General features: G+C 46.0%; 2 protein-coding genes across 4 annotated transcripts in view; one reads left to right on the top strand and one right to left on the bottom strand.

Annotated features, from left to right (window-relative positions):
- Positions 1-20: 20 nt before the first annotated feature.
- GABARAPL2 (GABA type A receptor associated protein like 2) lies at positions 21-10,617 on the top strand. 2 transcript variants are annotated; one of them, XM_058708018.1, is made up of 4 exons: positions 21-190; positions 523-578; positions 1,752-1,924; positions 5,189-10,067. In XM_058708018.1, the coding sequence occupies exons 1-4, from the start codon at positions 157-159 to the stop codon at positions 5,520-5,522; spliced, it is 597 nt and encodes a 198-aa protein (XP_058564001.1). In that variant the 5' UTR covers positions 21-156; the 3' UTR covers positions 5,523-10,067. The 2 variants fall into 2 exon arrangements, with proteins under 2 accessions (XP_058564001.1, XP_058564002.1); XM_058708019.1 differs by having other exon boundaries at positions 31-190; positions 10,014-10,617.
- ADAT1 (adenosine deaminase tRNA specific 1) overlaps positions 3,735-15,850 on the bottom strand; it is a 45,433-nt gene continuing 33,317 nt past the window's right edge. For both annotated transcript variants that reach the window (XR_009256042.1, XM_058708010.1), the window contains 2 exons: positions 4,768-4,806; positions 3,735-4,426 (listed from right to left, as the gene is read on the bottom strand). Coding sequence is in view for 1 of the 2 variants with exons in the window: in XM_058708010.1 (XP_058563993.1) it covers positions 4,800-4,806 (7 nt within the window). In the remaining variant the exon portion in view is untranslated. The remainder of the gene's footprint in view (positions 4,427-4,767; positions 4,807-15,850) is intronic.

Consider the following 15,850-nt stretch of genomic DNA (forward strand, 5'->3'; position numbering starts at 1 on the left):
AGCCCCGCCCCCAGCCGGTTGCTAGGCTCCGGCAGCCGGAAGTCCCGCCTGCCGTGTAGTCGCCGCTGCTGCTGCTGCTGCCGTCGTTGTTGTTGTGGTTGGTGCGCTGAGCTCCGCGGCTCCGAGAGCCGGCTGCATCCCTTCCCCGCCGCCGCCATGAAGTGGATGTTCAAGGAGGACCACTCGCTGGGTAAGGGCTCCGTCAGAGGCCGGGGGTGGGGGTCGGGGCGGCGGGTGGGCCCCCTCCCCCACTCGGGTCGCCTTGGGCTGGGCTCGGCCGGGCGGGGCGGAGGCCGCGCTCGGACTCGGGTCGCTGAGGCTCCGGTGCCCCCGGCGGCTGCCCACGGACCTTGTGCCGCCTTTTGCCCTTTTTCCGGGTGGCTCGGTACGGAGGACCGAGGCCGCCGGGACGCCGGAACAAGGGCCCCGGGCGTACGCAGGTCGCTGGGGGAGGAGGGCCGGGGGCCCGGGAACCGGCCCACGGGCAGGCGCGACCGTCAGTCCGGTGTGTGTCTCCCACAGAACACAGATGTGTGGAATCTGCGAAGATCCGAGCGAAATATCCCGACCGGGTTCCGGTGAGTGCACTCCCCGCCCCCTCACCTCGCTGTCACCCCGTCGTCTAGGACTAGTGACAGGGCCCCGGGCCATTCAACAGTTGACAAGTTGAGGTTCCAGTCCCAGTTATAGTAGCAGACAGGCCAGACTGGGTTAGGGGCGTTCCGGGGCCCAGACGTGAGGGTCTTGAATTGGTGCTGTTCAGGGCGACTCAGTGCTGAATCTCCCGATCTAGGCCAGCGAGCTGCCTGCAGCCTCTGGGCTCCCTCGCCAATTATGTAAGGAACGATGTTCTAGGACAGGGCAACAGGTCACTGCCACTTTTGGGAACAGTGATGGGGGAAGACTGTCACTTTGGTCTTCGAAGCGGTACTTTAGTCGCAGGACACTCATCTTTAACTTTGAGCCTCCGTCTTTACCTGCCTTCTAGCTGCCTTTCTTCACTTTGACCCGGTCATCCTTTCCTGACCAAAAAATCTTAAAAGCGTCCGAGAACCCCTTCTTCCCTGGTTTCTCCTTAATCAGTAATAAATACGTTCCTCTATTTCTTCTGTGGTAGGAGATAAAAGTTTCTGTAATCCTTACTGAGTTTTAAAGGACATGCATGTCTGCTACTGTAGCACTTTGAATAGCTACTTTGAGGGAGGGGTTAGGAGGGACACATTTGAAACCTAGTTCAGGGAGAGTAGGAACAGGCCAAATGAGGAGCTTGGTTCTTGGCCGGCTGGGATTGCCACTCACTCCCATTAGTCTATCCGTTCCTGTTTCCTGTGTTCCTTGGGATCGTACTTCCCCTATAGTGTGAAGGCAGACCCATTCTGAGGTCCTGCAGTAACTGGCTATAGATGAAACTCTCAGCAGATATTCTCAGGTCTACTCAGACAAAATGTGGAAAAGCTTTCAAGTAAGGGCTGTGTTTCTCTCATGCATGCTGAGATCCAGGATGATAAATATAATTGACCACAGAAAAGCACTTACTGTTCGCCTGTCACACATTTATATCAGTTCTTAACCTCCAGAGTTAAGAGTTTGTGGTTTATTAAATCAAGGGCATGTTTTCCAGTGTTGTACAGTTTCCCACCCACTCTTTCCCACATACTATTGATCAGCTCCCTGACAGGGCAAGGCTAGAGCAGTGCAGGGCCAGAGCCTCGCTTTAGAAACCCAATCCTGACCTCTCTTTGTTTTCCCAGGTGATTGTGGAAAAAGTCTCAGGCTCTCAGATTGTTGACATTGACAAACGGAAGTATCTGGTTCCATCTGACATCACTGTGGCTCAGTTCATGTGGATCATCAGGAAAAGGATCCAGCTTCCTTCTGAAAAGGCAATCTTCCTGTTTGTGGATAAGACAGTCCCACAGTCCAGGTAAGAAGTGTTTACTGGCATTGGCTATCTGCTTAGCTGCTTACAGAACTCAAAACTTTGAAGGTCAGAAAACTCGTAAATGTCCTGACTGGAAATCTGGATTTTGTGCTCCCTGACATGAGGAGTTCAAGGAAAATAAGAAAGAGCTGCAGTACATGGAATGTACTTCGGGTTAAGAAAACAGAACAAGGTTGGACTTAAAAAAAAAAAAATAATAATAATAAAGAAATGCAGCCTCAGACCCTCACGAATCCTTTAACACAGTTGAGGACTTACTTAGCCTTAAGCCATCAGTAGAACTGAAGCCTAAAATGAGATTTTCTTCAAATGATCCATGAAATAAGTCCTGGGATTCTCCACTGGGAGCTTGTGGGCCCTCCTGAGGCTCAGCTTCAGTTAATCACCCTGCTGCTTGCTCTCCAGACTTATTTCGGTGCCACTGTCAGAGTCAGAGTGTGTAGCTGCCTGATCCTCAGGTATGTTAAAATGGCTGCTGTCCAGCAAAAGGCTCCGTGGTCTCTTTACAGACGTCCACCTCCCTCGTCACACCTGCTTTCACTGACAGAGTAACCGCCCCCTCGCTCCAGCTCTTGGGCTGCCTGGAAGCGTTCTTTGGGATAACTTGGGACCTGAATCAAGGCAGGGGCATTACGATTCCCTTCTTCTGTGTAGTTGACTGCCTAGCTTTAGTTGCCTATGGAAAGAAGAAAATGGACTCATTCTAAATTCCTGGTCAGTCCTTTCCCATTACTGGTTGAGTACTTCTAGACCCTGAGCCAGATGCTAGTCCCTCTCCCCTGAGCGTGGGTTCCCTGGCTACATGTCATCTTGGCGACCCAAACTAAGTCTCATTTGTTACCCCCCAAAAGTAGCACTTCTAAAAGCTAAGGCTTTCAGAAGCCCTGGGAACTAGCCCAATGTGGCCAAAGTATGTTTCCTTTGAAAATCCTTGGAAGGTCCAGAAAAGGCCTAAGCCAAACTCCATTCCTCTTCCTATGAAAAGTAGAGAGGTCTGGCTACTTGTTGGTCTGATTTTTGCTTTCCCAACCTCCACTGCCTCCATTTCCTGTGTTTGGCAGAGAAGCAGGATAGGGGAGAAGTGAAAGGTTCTTCAGTAAGGCCGGTGTCCTGCCTGAGAAGGTAGGCCGAGCCCTGCCTGCTGGGTGCTGTGGGTCTCCCGCAGCTATAGTTCCGGAAGCTGTGGTGTTGGCAGAGGCCGTCTTGCCACCTGGTGGGGCTCTTCCAGCCTCTCTTCCCAGGCCTCTAGGCACTGCGGTGCTGGGTGTGCTTTTCATCAGGGGCGGAAGCCCTCGGCCTCTGTGGTCATACTCAGCTTCCCTTAAGGCTGTGGGGGAGGTAAATCTTTACTCATACCACCTGCAGCTTCTGTAGAGCTTTAGTGACCCTGCGTTTCCTCCTTCCTGGAGGTGGCTTCTTAGGTGGAGGAAGTAGGCGACTAAGACCTGTGGCATTGAATTTATTTTACTCGATTCTGATCCTCTGATATTTCTTGAAGGAAATGAAGTAGGCTTCTGGAGACACTGTTACTCTGAGGACTCCATGTTAATCTAGCAATTAAAATGGCTACAGATTAGCAACTGCCCCCTCCCTCCATTATCCCTGAGATATAAATAGAATTGGAAATGAAGAGTGATTCTCAGGGCAGCAGAGGCTGCTTCATTTTCTCTCCAAGTCCCATTTGCCTTTCCAACCTGATAAGAATCTGCCCTAAAGCAGATGATGCAGGAGTGACCCAAGTCCCGATTTTAGAGAGTCACTAACCAGGCTTCCTCTGTCTAGGCCTGTGGCCCCAGTTAAAGGCTTTCTGCTTCAGGCTTAATGCAGCAGTTATTTGCTGGGGGGTTTTATTAAGAAAAATTGTTCTTCCGGGTGCCTGGGTGGCTCAGTCGGTTGAGCCTCCGGCTCTTGATTTCAGCTCTGGTTATGATCTCATGGTTCATAAGTTCAAGCCCCGCTTTGGGCTCTGCGCTGACAGGGCAGAGCCTACTTGGGATTCTCTCTCTCTCCCTCAGTCTCTGCCCCTCCCTCGCTTGCACTCTCTCTCTCAAAATAAATAAATAAACTCAAAAAAAATTGTTTCTAAACAAAAGAGGTATGTGACATCATTGGGCTTTATGCTGGCGGTAATCACCTGATGGTAGCACACACAAAACTGTCAAAGGGTCTCCCCCTAAAGCCCGTGTGTGACTCAGCTTTGTCATCTCCTCCTTAAGGCAGCTGAGCAGCAGCTTCTTCCTCAGCTCCTTCCAGCCTCCTTAGGAAGTGTGGGGCCTCCCTTAACCTTCTGCTGGAGCTTGCATGCTTCCAAGAGCGGCGAGAGGAATAGTCGGGAAGGGAGGAGTCCAGGCCTGCAGGAGCCCTGCCCTGTCCATGACGGATCTGCGCGAGGGTCACTGGTGGTGTGAGCGAGAGGTGGAGCAGAAGCAACTTCAGTTATTCTTGCCTTGGAGTGGAACTTTGGGAGAGCGTTCTGTAACACAGCTAAAAATTGTGGTCGTAAAAATGTGGTCATTGTTTAGAGTAGTGAGTATTAAATATTGATTCTAGAAATAGAGACCAAGGCAAGTCCCTGAGAGTTTTACTTGCTAAATTCTTTGAGTTCTCCATTTTTTTAAAAAGCAGGGCAGAGGGGGTAGGATCGCCGCTCCCTTTTCCCATTTAGCATTGGAAAGTTAAATTCTCTGCCTATGTGCCTGCATTCAGAATCAGGCCAGAAACGGAAGGAGAATTGTGCCTTGATGCAGACAGAACTCAAAGGATATCCGTACACGCTTCCCAGTCATGGCCTTACAGGGAAGCCCAGACCTGGCAGTGGCACCTACCTTTTGGTCTTTGTTTAGAACACAGAGTCTTCTTAATCCCTGTTTAAAATAGAAACAGTAGTATATTATCAAATAAAATATCTCTAAGATGTTATAATTTAGGAATGTTACCTTTGGAAACCTGTGTTTAAGATTGTGGTGCTTAGTTGCTTTTTGATCTTAAAGAGATACTAAGTAAAGGGAAGTTGTGAGATCTTACAGTGCATTCATCCTTTATTTAGAAATGTACTTAAATTAAGCACTTTTGATCATTTCTAGGTAAATACTTATTCAAGAACAGGATTCATTCCAGAAGTAATGGGATTTATATCAGAGAAAAATCTGATAAAAGGAATAGCCAGTAGTTAATTCTTATGTTGTAGAATGTCAGGGAACCTTCATGGCTAAATTAACTTTCACTTTGAGGTGGTTGCCTTTCCAGGGTCCATAGCAGTGGCCACTGTCCTCCCACCTCACCCCATCTGCCCTCCCCTGCTGGGAAAGAGAAATCCAGGTCCGGTGGAAGCACGTGGGCTCCAAAGCAGATGGGTGACCAGGTGTGTGCCCATCAGTCCAGCCGGTTCATGAGTCAAGCTGGATCCCACAGCCTTCATGAGCTGCCCTTGGTTGGCCCTTGCCCCTTGGGGGAGGTTCTGCAGGGATCAGGCACCCACACAGTTCTAGGTCAGCCTCCTCCAGCGCAGAGGCTCTTGAGCAGCTTAAATCTAATGTTTGCCCTCAGCAGCTCGGCTATTTCTGGATGTGGATCCTTCTGAAAGGTGCCGTTATGAAAGGCTCATTTGTCTGGATCTGTGTGACTCTGAATGGAGGGGTGGGTGACAGTACTTGAGGGTATCACCATACCTTACTTAGATTGGCTTCGTGACTTACAATCTGCCACTGGCTTTTTCCATTTCTTTCCTGGTCAGACTCAAGAGTTTGGAAGGTGGCAGTGCTTCTGGTACTCAGCGGTACCCTTCTGGGTTGGGTGCATGTATGTAATAGTTGATGCCACAGCGGTGTGCTTTAGTGTCAGGGACTGGAGGTCATCTGTGGGTGTCTTCCCCAGCCAGTGACTTAGGCAGGAGGCCTTGGAGTTGCAGTGTTGCTCGTAAGTGATCAGGCCATTCAGCAGGTCTGTGCGGCTTGGCCTCGCGGGCGCATGCGTGTGAGGATCCTCCGGGCATTCTGGCAGCAGCCTGCCCAGCGCTGTATGGCTTGGGCTCTGTGACCTCTGAGAGGGAAGCGCATCTTCTCAGAGGCTTGTGGAACTTGTCCTAAACTGATGTGCCAGCCTCCTGCTGTTTTATCTCGCTGCCTTCCATTTAACTCTTTTTTTTAATGGACTTAAAATTTAAACTGTTTGTGGCCTGGCTCTCTGGGGCTCCAGGCCAAATTATTCTGACTTTGTATGTGTGTCACCCGATTCCATAAGTGCTATTTTGAAATCATACCTTACAGATGTGTCAGTCTTCTTTCTTGGCGCTCAGTGATACCTCGAAACCGGGCATTCGCTCACAGGCTGCTGAATGGAGTGTTCAGCTCCCAGCGTTGAGTTTCCAAGTTTCTGCCCAAGGGGTGTCCCGAGTATAAGGACCCAGTGCTGCTGCCAACTAAATAAAGTTTCCACACGAGGCTGCGTGACAGAGAAAGTTTCCACGCGGGGCAGGGAGAGGAATCTTGCAGTCACCAGGCACAACAGTTGTCACGTTACAGGATCTGAAGGAGGGAGCTCTGTGTGACGCAGAGGCTGGCAGTGGCGGCCTTACCTGGGAAGCTGTTACAAATGTAGAATCTCAGGCCCCACTCCGACCTACTGAATCCAGATGGGCACTTGAACTAGAGTGCCAGTGATTTTGTATGCACGTTTGTGTGTGTGAGAGGCGCTTTTCTCAGGGAGACCTCTGCGGGAGCTACGGGATGCTGCCGTTCGGCCAGTAGAATGGATCTGTGTATGCACTTGGAGGCAGCCCAGCACAGTGGTAAGAGTGTGTCCTAGCTGTGTGATCTGGGGTGAGTCACTTAACTTCTCTGTGGCTCACTTCTATTATTTCTAAACTTCGGCCGCCTCATAAGATTGTTGTGAGGATAAAAAGAGTTAATATAGGGGCGCCTGGGTGGCTCAGTCGGCTAAGCGTCCGACTTCAGCTCAGGTCACGATCTCGCAGTTGGTGGGTTTGAGCCCTGCACTGGACTCTGTGCTGACAGCTCGGAGCCTGGAGCCTGTTTCAGATTCTGTGTCTCCCTCTCTCTCTGACCCACCCCGTTCATGCTCTATCTCTCTCTGTCTCAAAAATAAATAAAGGTTAAAAAAAAAATTAAAAAAAAAAAGAGTTAATATAAACACACTTAGAACAGTGCTTGGCACGTAAGTGCTATTATAATTAGGAGTTTTATGATCACCCTCCATAGCTGCCGGGGCACTGGTTAGAGAGATTTATAAATGCAGGTTTTACTTAGAAGACGATGGAATCTAAAAGCAGGCAGGAATGAGAGCCGCATGATGATGGACCTTCGCATTCAGTCTCAGAGGCTGCCTTAGACAGCGTGGCTCCGGTGGTCATTGTTCATATTAGGCAGAGTCAGGGGTTGGCCGCTGGTATTTATGAGCTCTTCGAGTGTTTCTTACACAGAAGTGGGATTTAGAGCCATCGCACTAGGGCTGCTAACTTGCTAGGAAAAGAGCACACTTAGTCTTCAGATGGAGCCAGACTTGACATTGGCATCAAGGGGTGGCCGCCTTTGAACTGCACACAGTGTCTTTGACCTCTGCCTCTAAATCCCTCTGGTACTGGTGGTGGGGAGAGGGGAGGACAGGTGCTCGTCATGGTCATCCTGGATACTAGGATGACGTGGGGCTAAGAGAGCTGTGGCAATAACTGTAGCTGTTTTCCCTGTGGCCTCATTCTAAGGAGTCTCAGAGAAAAGCAGGGTTCCTCAGGGCATTCCCAACCACCAGGGTTAAGAATCTTCCTGAGAGACTGAGCTCCATGTCAAGCCTTTTGCTAGCCGCTGGCTCCTTACTCCAGTCCCAGATCACATGACTCTTAAAGATGAGCATCTCAAACAGGCAAAGACTAGCATGTGTCTTCCTCTGGCAGAGAGACCGGTTCTCAACCTAGCTGCACCTGGAATCATCTTGGGCATTTTAAAACATACTGATGCCTGGCTCCGACCTCCAGAGATTCTGATTTAATTGGTCTGGGGTGGGTCTTGGGCAGGGAGAGGTTTTAAAGTTCCCGGAGATTCTGTTGTGTAGCTGAGGTTGAGACCCAACACTCTAGGGGTCCCCAGGATGGGGTTCCTGTCTCTACCCACTGTCCCTCAAGTCCTCACATGTTCCAGGTCAGTGCTGTCGAGAAATGGCCTGTGCAAATTACATTACAAATGTAATTTAAAATGTTCCAGTACATTTAAAGAGAAACAGGTGAAATTAATTTTAATAGTATACTTTATTTAGTATATCTAAAATGTCATTTCAGCAGGTAATAAAAATTGAGATTTGTACATCCTTTTTTCATATCAGGTCTTGAAATCGTGTATATGTTTTACACTTACAGCACATCCCAATTCAGGGAGCCTTATTTCAAGTGCTGAATGTAGCCAGCGGCTACTGTATGGGACGGCAAAAATACAGGACATTTCTATCATGGCAGAAATAGCACTAGTGGATAGGGCCATTCCAGGAAGTCTTTCTGTGGAGTCCAGGTTAGGAGGTCCTCACAGGGAGCGCCGTTTACCAGATGCTGGTGACAGGTCCTTTGTATTCATACCTATCCACCCCCACTTGTTACTTAAGAATTCTCATCTACCCACACAGCCAACCAGGCTAACCTTGCAATTGGGCAGGAAGAAGAGAAAAGGAAAAATTCCCCTTTGTAAAAATGTGGCCTGTATCCCTGTTTATATGGAGGTCCCATGAGGCCTGCTAGGAACACAGCAGCAGGGTGGGGCTGTGATTGTTTCACCAGCTTGAGGCCTCGGACCCCTCCATCTCCCGCCCCCCTGCCTCAGTTTTACTGAATCCTGCATGTGAGCACCTATTGTGACCTGTCCAGCTAGTGACCTCTGACGTCTTCAGCTGGCTCTCAGACTGGTATCTTACTGCTGGTTCTGGTTGACCCCACGCGTGTGGTCACACTGATGTTTAGCACATGTCTGTGCCTCCTCCTCGGCTCTCCTAGAACAGTCACGTGGCCAGAGCTCGCCTGGGGTTCCCCGTGTTACTAGTCTTACCCTGGAGCCGGTACAGCTCAGTTTCATGGCAGAGAACTAGATTAGGTCTCCTGTACTGCAGTCTGTTTTATGGCTTAGGGAAAACCAGTTTTCCCACCCACACATGTTTAAACAATACCTATTTCTGGAGGGTTCTTCGGAAGGTTGGGCAGAGTTTCTCTGGATTCCAGATATATATATTCTGAGAACTTTCTGCATTACGTGTGAGGAAAATAACTTCTCTTTGATGGCACCGATGCCGATCTCGGGGGCACAGCGTTTTTGGTGGGGGAGCATCTACAAGAATGAACCCACTTGTACTTACGTTAGGTACAAATGATCCACCTTCAAATGAGCCTGAAGGAGAAGCACGCTCCATGTACACTTCTTTACCTTGGCCCTCCACCCACACAGGGATGGGCTGCTTAGGCTCTTAATTTTGCTTAGTTTTTTTGTCTTGCCCTCGGCATCCAGAAAGCATTCAAGCTAACCAGAGCTGGCCTCTGAAGGAATAACTTGGCGTGAGGGTGGGTTAAATGGCCTTGCTTCAGGGCAGGAGAATGGACATTTGATTCTAGTCTTGTCTACTGATTGCCAGAGGCCTAATTTATCCTGGCTCCATTTCCCTTCTGTAAAGCTGGATTGTCGGCACACGGCAGTGCTAAGATTTCAATTACTTTTCTTGTCTACCACCAAAAGTACGGTAGAACAGCTAGTTTTTATTTTTTTTTTTAAATTTTAAATGTGTATTTATTTTTGAGAGACACGGAGAGAGACAGCGCGAGTGGGAGAGGGGGGGAGAGAGAGAGAGAGAGAGCGCGCGCACGTGAGTGGGGGAGGGGAGAGAGAGGGAGACACAGAATCCGAAACAGGCTCCAGGCTCTGAGCTGTCAGCACAGATGCTTAACCTACAGAGCCACCCAGGCGCCCCAGGCAGCTTGTTTTAGTAGTCAAGTCCCTTATCTTCAAACAGACTTGCTCCCAGCACCTTGTGGGTAGACTCAGTGACCAAACCCAATTTTCAATGTTGTTTTTTGTTTTTCTCTTTCAAGCCTAACTATGGGACAGCTTTACGAGAAGGAAAAAGATGAAGACGGATTCTTGTATGTGGCCTACAGTGGAGAGAACACTTTTGGCTTCTGAGGGCCAGTGCTGGGCTGGGTGCGCCGCTCCTGCTTGTGTATCTTGTAAATAGCCGGCCATTTTCAGTTACCAGACCTCTTCACGTAGACCTGTCAGTGCATTTGTAACTGGATTTATTTCTTAATATATTGGAAGGTTTTGTTTCCTTAGACTAGTAAATTATCATACAGAGTTTTATTTTGAGTTTTCCTTTTTGTGCACTGTCCTCATGGCTATACTCCAGGGAACTTGTTCCCCTGGGGATCCTATTTAATGAAGATATTTCCATATTAAAGTGAGGTAGGTGGGGTATTAAAGTGAAAGGGAGGGAGACGATGCATTTCTTCTGGATTATGTTTGAAGTGTTAAAGATGGTTAAGTATTAAAAGCACCCAAATTAAATCCTTAGCAATCAGAACACTTGCTTCACTAGATTTTGCCAACTGCCAATCATGTTGGATTGAGCTTATCTGTTCCTCTTTCTGAAAATATTAAGGTAAATAATTAACAATAAAACTTCCTCTTATAAAGGCATTGCAGTGTGACCATGTCGTTTATTTACTTCTTACAGATGGGTGAGAGCCGTAGCCCTGTGTCTGCTGGGCCAGCGGGAGGCATTGTGGGGCCCATAGCAGCACAGCCTAGGACAGGAAGCAGGGGTCTGTGTCATAAGAGGGTTTTTTTTTTTTTTTTTTTTAATGGTTAATATATCCACATGGACATATTCAGCTTTAAAAACTATAGAAAGATAGACATTCCAATCTCAGCACTGCTGTGTGCCAGACATTGAGAAGTGCTGCTCCCACTACTCCTCCTTTTCTTCTACAAAAGAAACCATATATATTTATGTACGTTGCTTTTTTTTTCATTTAACAGTATATCCTGGTGATCTTTCCATATCAGTTGATAGGGAGCCTTTTCATTCATTTTTATAGACAAATAGTATTGCACTGTGTGAATATACCATTATTACGTGCCTAGTCCCATTAATGGTGTTTGGGTTGTTAACAGGCTTTCACTATTTTATACAGTGTTGGGACAATAACTGTAGACCGTAACGTACTTTTTTTTCCTTTTTTTTATATTTTTATTTATTTTTGAGAGACAGAGACAGAGCACAAGTTGGGGAGGGGCAGAGAGAGAATGAGACCCAGAATGCAAAGCAGGCTCCAGGCTGTCAGCATAGAGCCCGCATCATGACCTGAGCCGAAGTCGGACGCTTAACCGACTGAGCCACCCAGGTGCCCCCGTAATGTACTCTTAAATGTACCCTCACTCTTTCTAGTGCTGCTCTCCAGTCTCTTCTTCCTAAAAGTCACGATTAGATTTCCCATGTCCATGAATTGCATGATTTCTCACAAATTAGTATAAATGTGGAGGCACAACACACATGCATCTAAGAGGAACACTTAGTTACTTTCCCAAATCTTCCTTAGATTGATTGTGTTGCAGGCTACAGCCCTACATAGATAATCAGAATAAAGCAACTAGGTATCAGCCCACGATCTGGGAACATGTAGTTAAAATAACTGCCTTAAACTTTCTACAGAGGAAATATAACTTTACCAAGTTATATAAGCAACCCGTCAAAGCTCTCTACTGATCTCAGCTCCCCAGGTGGGATCAGAAGAAACTCTTGTCATTAAGCATCATGTTGGTCTTTCTGAAACCTGACCCAATAAAATCTGCAGTCTCTTTGCTGGTAGTTTTAAACTAGAAACAGGGAGAAACTGACCTCTGAGTGGGCAAGGTAAAAAGAAGGAACAAGTTCTGTGTTAAAAGGAATCTTGTTTGCAGTGACATACACCCAACTCAAACTGGCTTAAGCTCTAAAAAGGCAATTTATTATTTCACTTATTGTACAGGGATAGTTCATTTGCTTCAGACATAGCTCGAACCAGAGATCAAACGATAACATCAAAACTCTTTCCTCTTGGTTTTGTTTCCCTCTGTGTTGACTTCATTCTCAGGCAGATTCCTCTCATGTCATGGCAAAGTGGCCCCGTCAGCTTTGCAAGTCCAGTGGGAGAGCATTTCTTCTGAGGACAAGGTTAAAAGTCCCCAGGAGGATTCTGGCCTCACTTGAATTACAAATAGCTTCTCCCCATCCCTGCCTGAGGCAGGGACTGGTAGGAAGGAGTGGTAAAAAACCCTCTTTTTAACCATGTGAACAGGATAGGACTATAGAGCAGTGGAGGAGGGATAGCTTTTCAAAGGCATTTTGACCTGTTTCTGTTTCACAACCACAAACCCACAAATGAACAGTAGTAGAGAGAAGAAGAAAATCAAAAAGCAAGTGTCTCTAAGTCAGCTGTGTTTTGCTTTCCTTCAAAATTAAAAGTAATTTGGGGCACCTAGGTGGCTCAGTCGGTTAAGTGTCCGACTTCGGCTCAGGTCAGGATCTGGCAGTTCATGGGTTCAAGCCCCGTGTCAGGCTCTGTGCTGACGGCTCAGAGCCTGGAGCCTGCTTCGGATTCAGTGTCTCCCTCTGTCTGCCACTTCCCTGCTTGTGCTCTGTCTCTCAAAAATAAACATTAAAAAAAAGTTAAGTTACAGGGGTGCCTGGCTGGCTCCGTTGGTAGAGCACGCGACTTGATCTCAGGTCGTGAGTTCGAGCCTCACGTTGGGCATAGAGATTACATAAAAAAATTTTTTTTAATTAAAAAAAAGTAATTTATAACTTTTATTGAACACACGCTGGATACCAGATGATTTACGTATATTATCGTGGTTAGTCTTCAAAAAGCACTTACGAGACAGGTAGTGTAATTCTCACAGCTACACTGCTATCAAGTGACAGAGTTAAGGAGATTTAAAACTCGAGGTTTAAGAGGAAAGACAGAGTTGGCATTGTGAAATCACTTCATAATGCTTGTTTTTTTTTTTTTTTTCTATTTACAGTATGCCTCAAACTGCTGGATACTGAGGCACAAACAGGAATAAAAATGTTACCCCGTCTTTCAGAAACTTACAGTATGGGGATAAACCTATACATAAATCAATAATTATGAGCAATATTAGAAAGTATTCTTGGAACAGAGGAAGGAGTAGCTATTATCTATGAAACAAAGTATTGAAGAAAGCAGTCTTATATGTAATAAAAAAATGGATTTGTCAATCTTGCCTTTAAAATGTAGCATCTGAATAAAGGTTTGAAAAGTTTTAAAAAAGTAGCATCTAGTTTCACCCAACTCTAGTCCTTAAAATACACTAGAAAGATTTTACAGATGAATTTTATCAAACTATGTAAAGAATCCTTAACGCTTTCTTAAGCTTGCAGAGATTAGAAAAAGGGAATAATCACAAATTCATTTTGAGAATTAAAATCTTAATGCCCAAAACTTTGTAAGAGAGAAAAATTAGATCTCATTTATCAACAGAGAAAAATCCTAAATAAATTACTAGTATATAAAATTTAGTAGTGTACTAAAAAATCATGACCAGGTAGAGCTTAGCTCAAGAATGGGTTATATAGTCCATCATTATATCTATGAATAAAATATTCCAAACTGGGGTGCCTGGATGGCTCAGTCAGCTAAGCATCCAACTCTTGATTTTGGCTCAAGCTCATGATCTCACGGTTGGTGGGATCCAGCCCCATGTCTTCGGGCTCTTTGCTGTCAGGGTGGAGCCTGCTTGGGATTCTCTCTCTCTCCCCCTCTCTCTCTGCCTCACCCTCACTCGCACGCATGCTCAACTCGTTCTTTTTTTTTTTTTTAAGTTTTTAAAATGTTTATTAAAATTTTTTTTATTTTACTTTTTTAATTTTTAAAGTTTATTTATTTTGAGAGAGAGAGAGAGACAGCAAGCAGGGGAGGGGGAAAGAGAGGGAGAGACAGAATTCCAAGCAGACTCTGTGCTGCACAGAGCCTGATTCAGGGCTTGAACTCATGAAACCAGGAGATCATGACCTGAGCTGAAACCAAAAGTCAGATGCTTAACTGACTGAGCCACTCAGGTGCCCCTGTTTATTTATTTTTGAGAGAGATAAAGAGAGAGAGAGAGAGACAAAGCATGAGTGGGGGAGGGGCAGGGAGAGAGGGAGACACAGAATCCGAAGCAGGCTCCAGGCTCTGAGCTGTCAGCACAGCGCCAGATGTGGGGCTCAAACTCATAAACCGTGAGATCATGACCTGAGCTGAAGTCGGACGTTTAACCAACTGAACCACCCAGGTGCCCCTCTCTCTCTTAAAATAAGAAATAAACTTAAAAAAAAATACACCAAATTAATAACTGAAGGAGAAAAACTATATGATCATCTGATAGATGAAGAAAAAAACACGAGAAATAACTCAAAATCCATGCATAACTTTTAAAAAACCTCTTAGCAAATAGAAGGGTACTTCTTTAACTTGATAAAGGGAACCCATAAAAAATCTACAAATATGACTATTATCATTTTTTAAATGTTTGTTTAGTTAGAGAGAGAGTGCATGCACACACATGCTCTGGTAGGGCAGAGAGAGAAAGAAAGAGAGAGGGAGCAAGAGAGAATCCCAAGCAGGCTCTGCGCTGTCAGTGCGGGGCTCAGACTCATAAATGGTGAGATCATAACCAAGCTGAAATCAAGAGCCAGATGCTTAACCAACTGATCCACCTGGGTGCCCCGACAGCAAATATTTAAAGCTATGGTAAATAAGGTAATATGACAGGTACTGATACTGGGATAGACAAGTACTCTAATGGAACAGAACCCAGAAATAGATCTGTATAGGGGCGCCTGGGTGGCGCAGTCGGTGAAGCGTCCGACTTCAGCCAGGTAACGATCTCGTGGTCCGTGAGTTCGAGCCCCGCGTCAGGCTCTGGGCTGATGGCTCGGAGCCTGGAGCCTGTTTCCGATTCTGTGTCTCCCTCTCTCTCTGCCCCTCCCCCGTTCATGCTCTGTCTCTCTCTGTCCCAAAAATAAATAAAAAACGTTGAAATAGATCTGTATAGAAAACATACGTCAGAGGTGGCATGACAAATCAGGAGAGAAATGAAGAACTAGTCAACAAATACAAATTGTACTGTGAAGTCTGAGGGATGAACTTTGTGGCATGTGAACTTGATCTCAATATTCTCAATTAAAGCTGTTAAAAAAGACTGCTGTCACTGCTCTGCTTCTCCTCAACACTGTCCTGGCATAAAAGCAATACAGTAAGAGAGGAAAAGTAAATGAGAGGCATAAAAATCAGAAAGGAAGACTAAACTGTTCTTAAATGTAGACAGTGATAATCTACACAGAAAAATCCAAGAGAATCTGTAAAACTTAGAACAAGTCAGAAAGTTCAGCATGGTTGCTGGATATCAGGTGAGTTACAAATATGGATATTGTTTCTACATACCAGCTATAAACACTTAGGGAGTATAATAGGGAAAAAGATCTCATTGTCAATAGGAGTGAAAATCTATAAGTGCAGAGGAATAAATTTAATGTCATATGCAAGACCTTCATGGAGAAAATGACAAAACATTATTGAAGGACACGAAAGATCTAAACAAAAGGAGAGATACACTAATATACCATATTCGAGGATGAGAACACCCAATATTGTAAAGATGCATATTGCTCCAGATTAACCTATAATACAATTCCAATAAAAATCCCAACCAGTTTTTGTTTGTTTGTTTGTTTGTTTTTTGTGGAATCTGACAACTGATGCGAAATCCAACTAGAAGAGCAAAAGGCCAAGAATAACCAAGAGGTGATGAGAAAAACAAGCTGGGGAGACTTATCTTAGCAGTAGTTAAGTAATTAACACTGCACCATATGGCAATAGAGACAGAC

This window comes from Neofelis nebulosa, chromosome 17 (genome assembly GCF_028018385.1).
Source record: "Neofelis nebulosa isolate mNeoNeb1 chromosome 17, mNeoNeb1.pri, whole genome shotgun sequence".
In the NCBI taxonomy this organism is placed as follows: domain Eukaryota; kingdom Metazoa; phylum Chordata; class Mammalia; order Carnivora; family Felidae; genus Neofelis; species Neofelis nebulosa.

Excerpts from the sequence above, each read along its gene's own strand:
- GABARAPL2 (XM_058708018.1), top strand. The coding sequence starts at position 157 with ATGAAGTGGATGTTCAAGGAGGACCACTCGCTGG. Across the intron at positions 191-522 it reads CAAGGAGGACCACTCGCTGG|AACACAGATGTGTGGAATCT; the intron begins GTAAGGGCTCCG and ends TGTCTCCCACAG. Across the intron at positions 579-1,751 it reads AATATCCCGACCGGGTTCCG|GTGATTGTGGAAAAAGTCTC; the intron begins GTGAGTGCACTC and ends TTGTTTTCCCAG.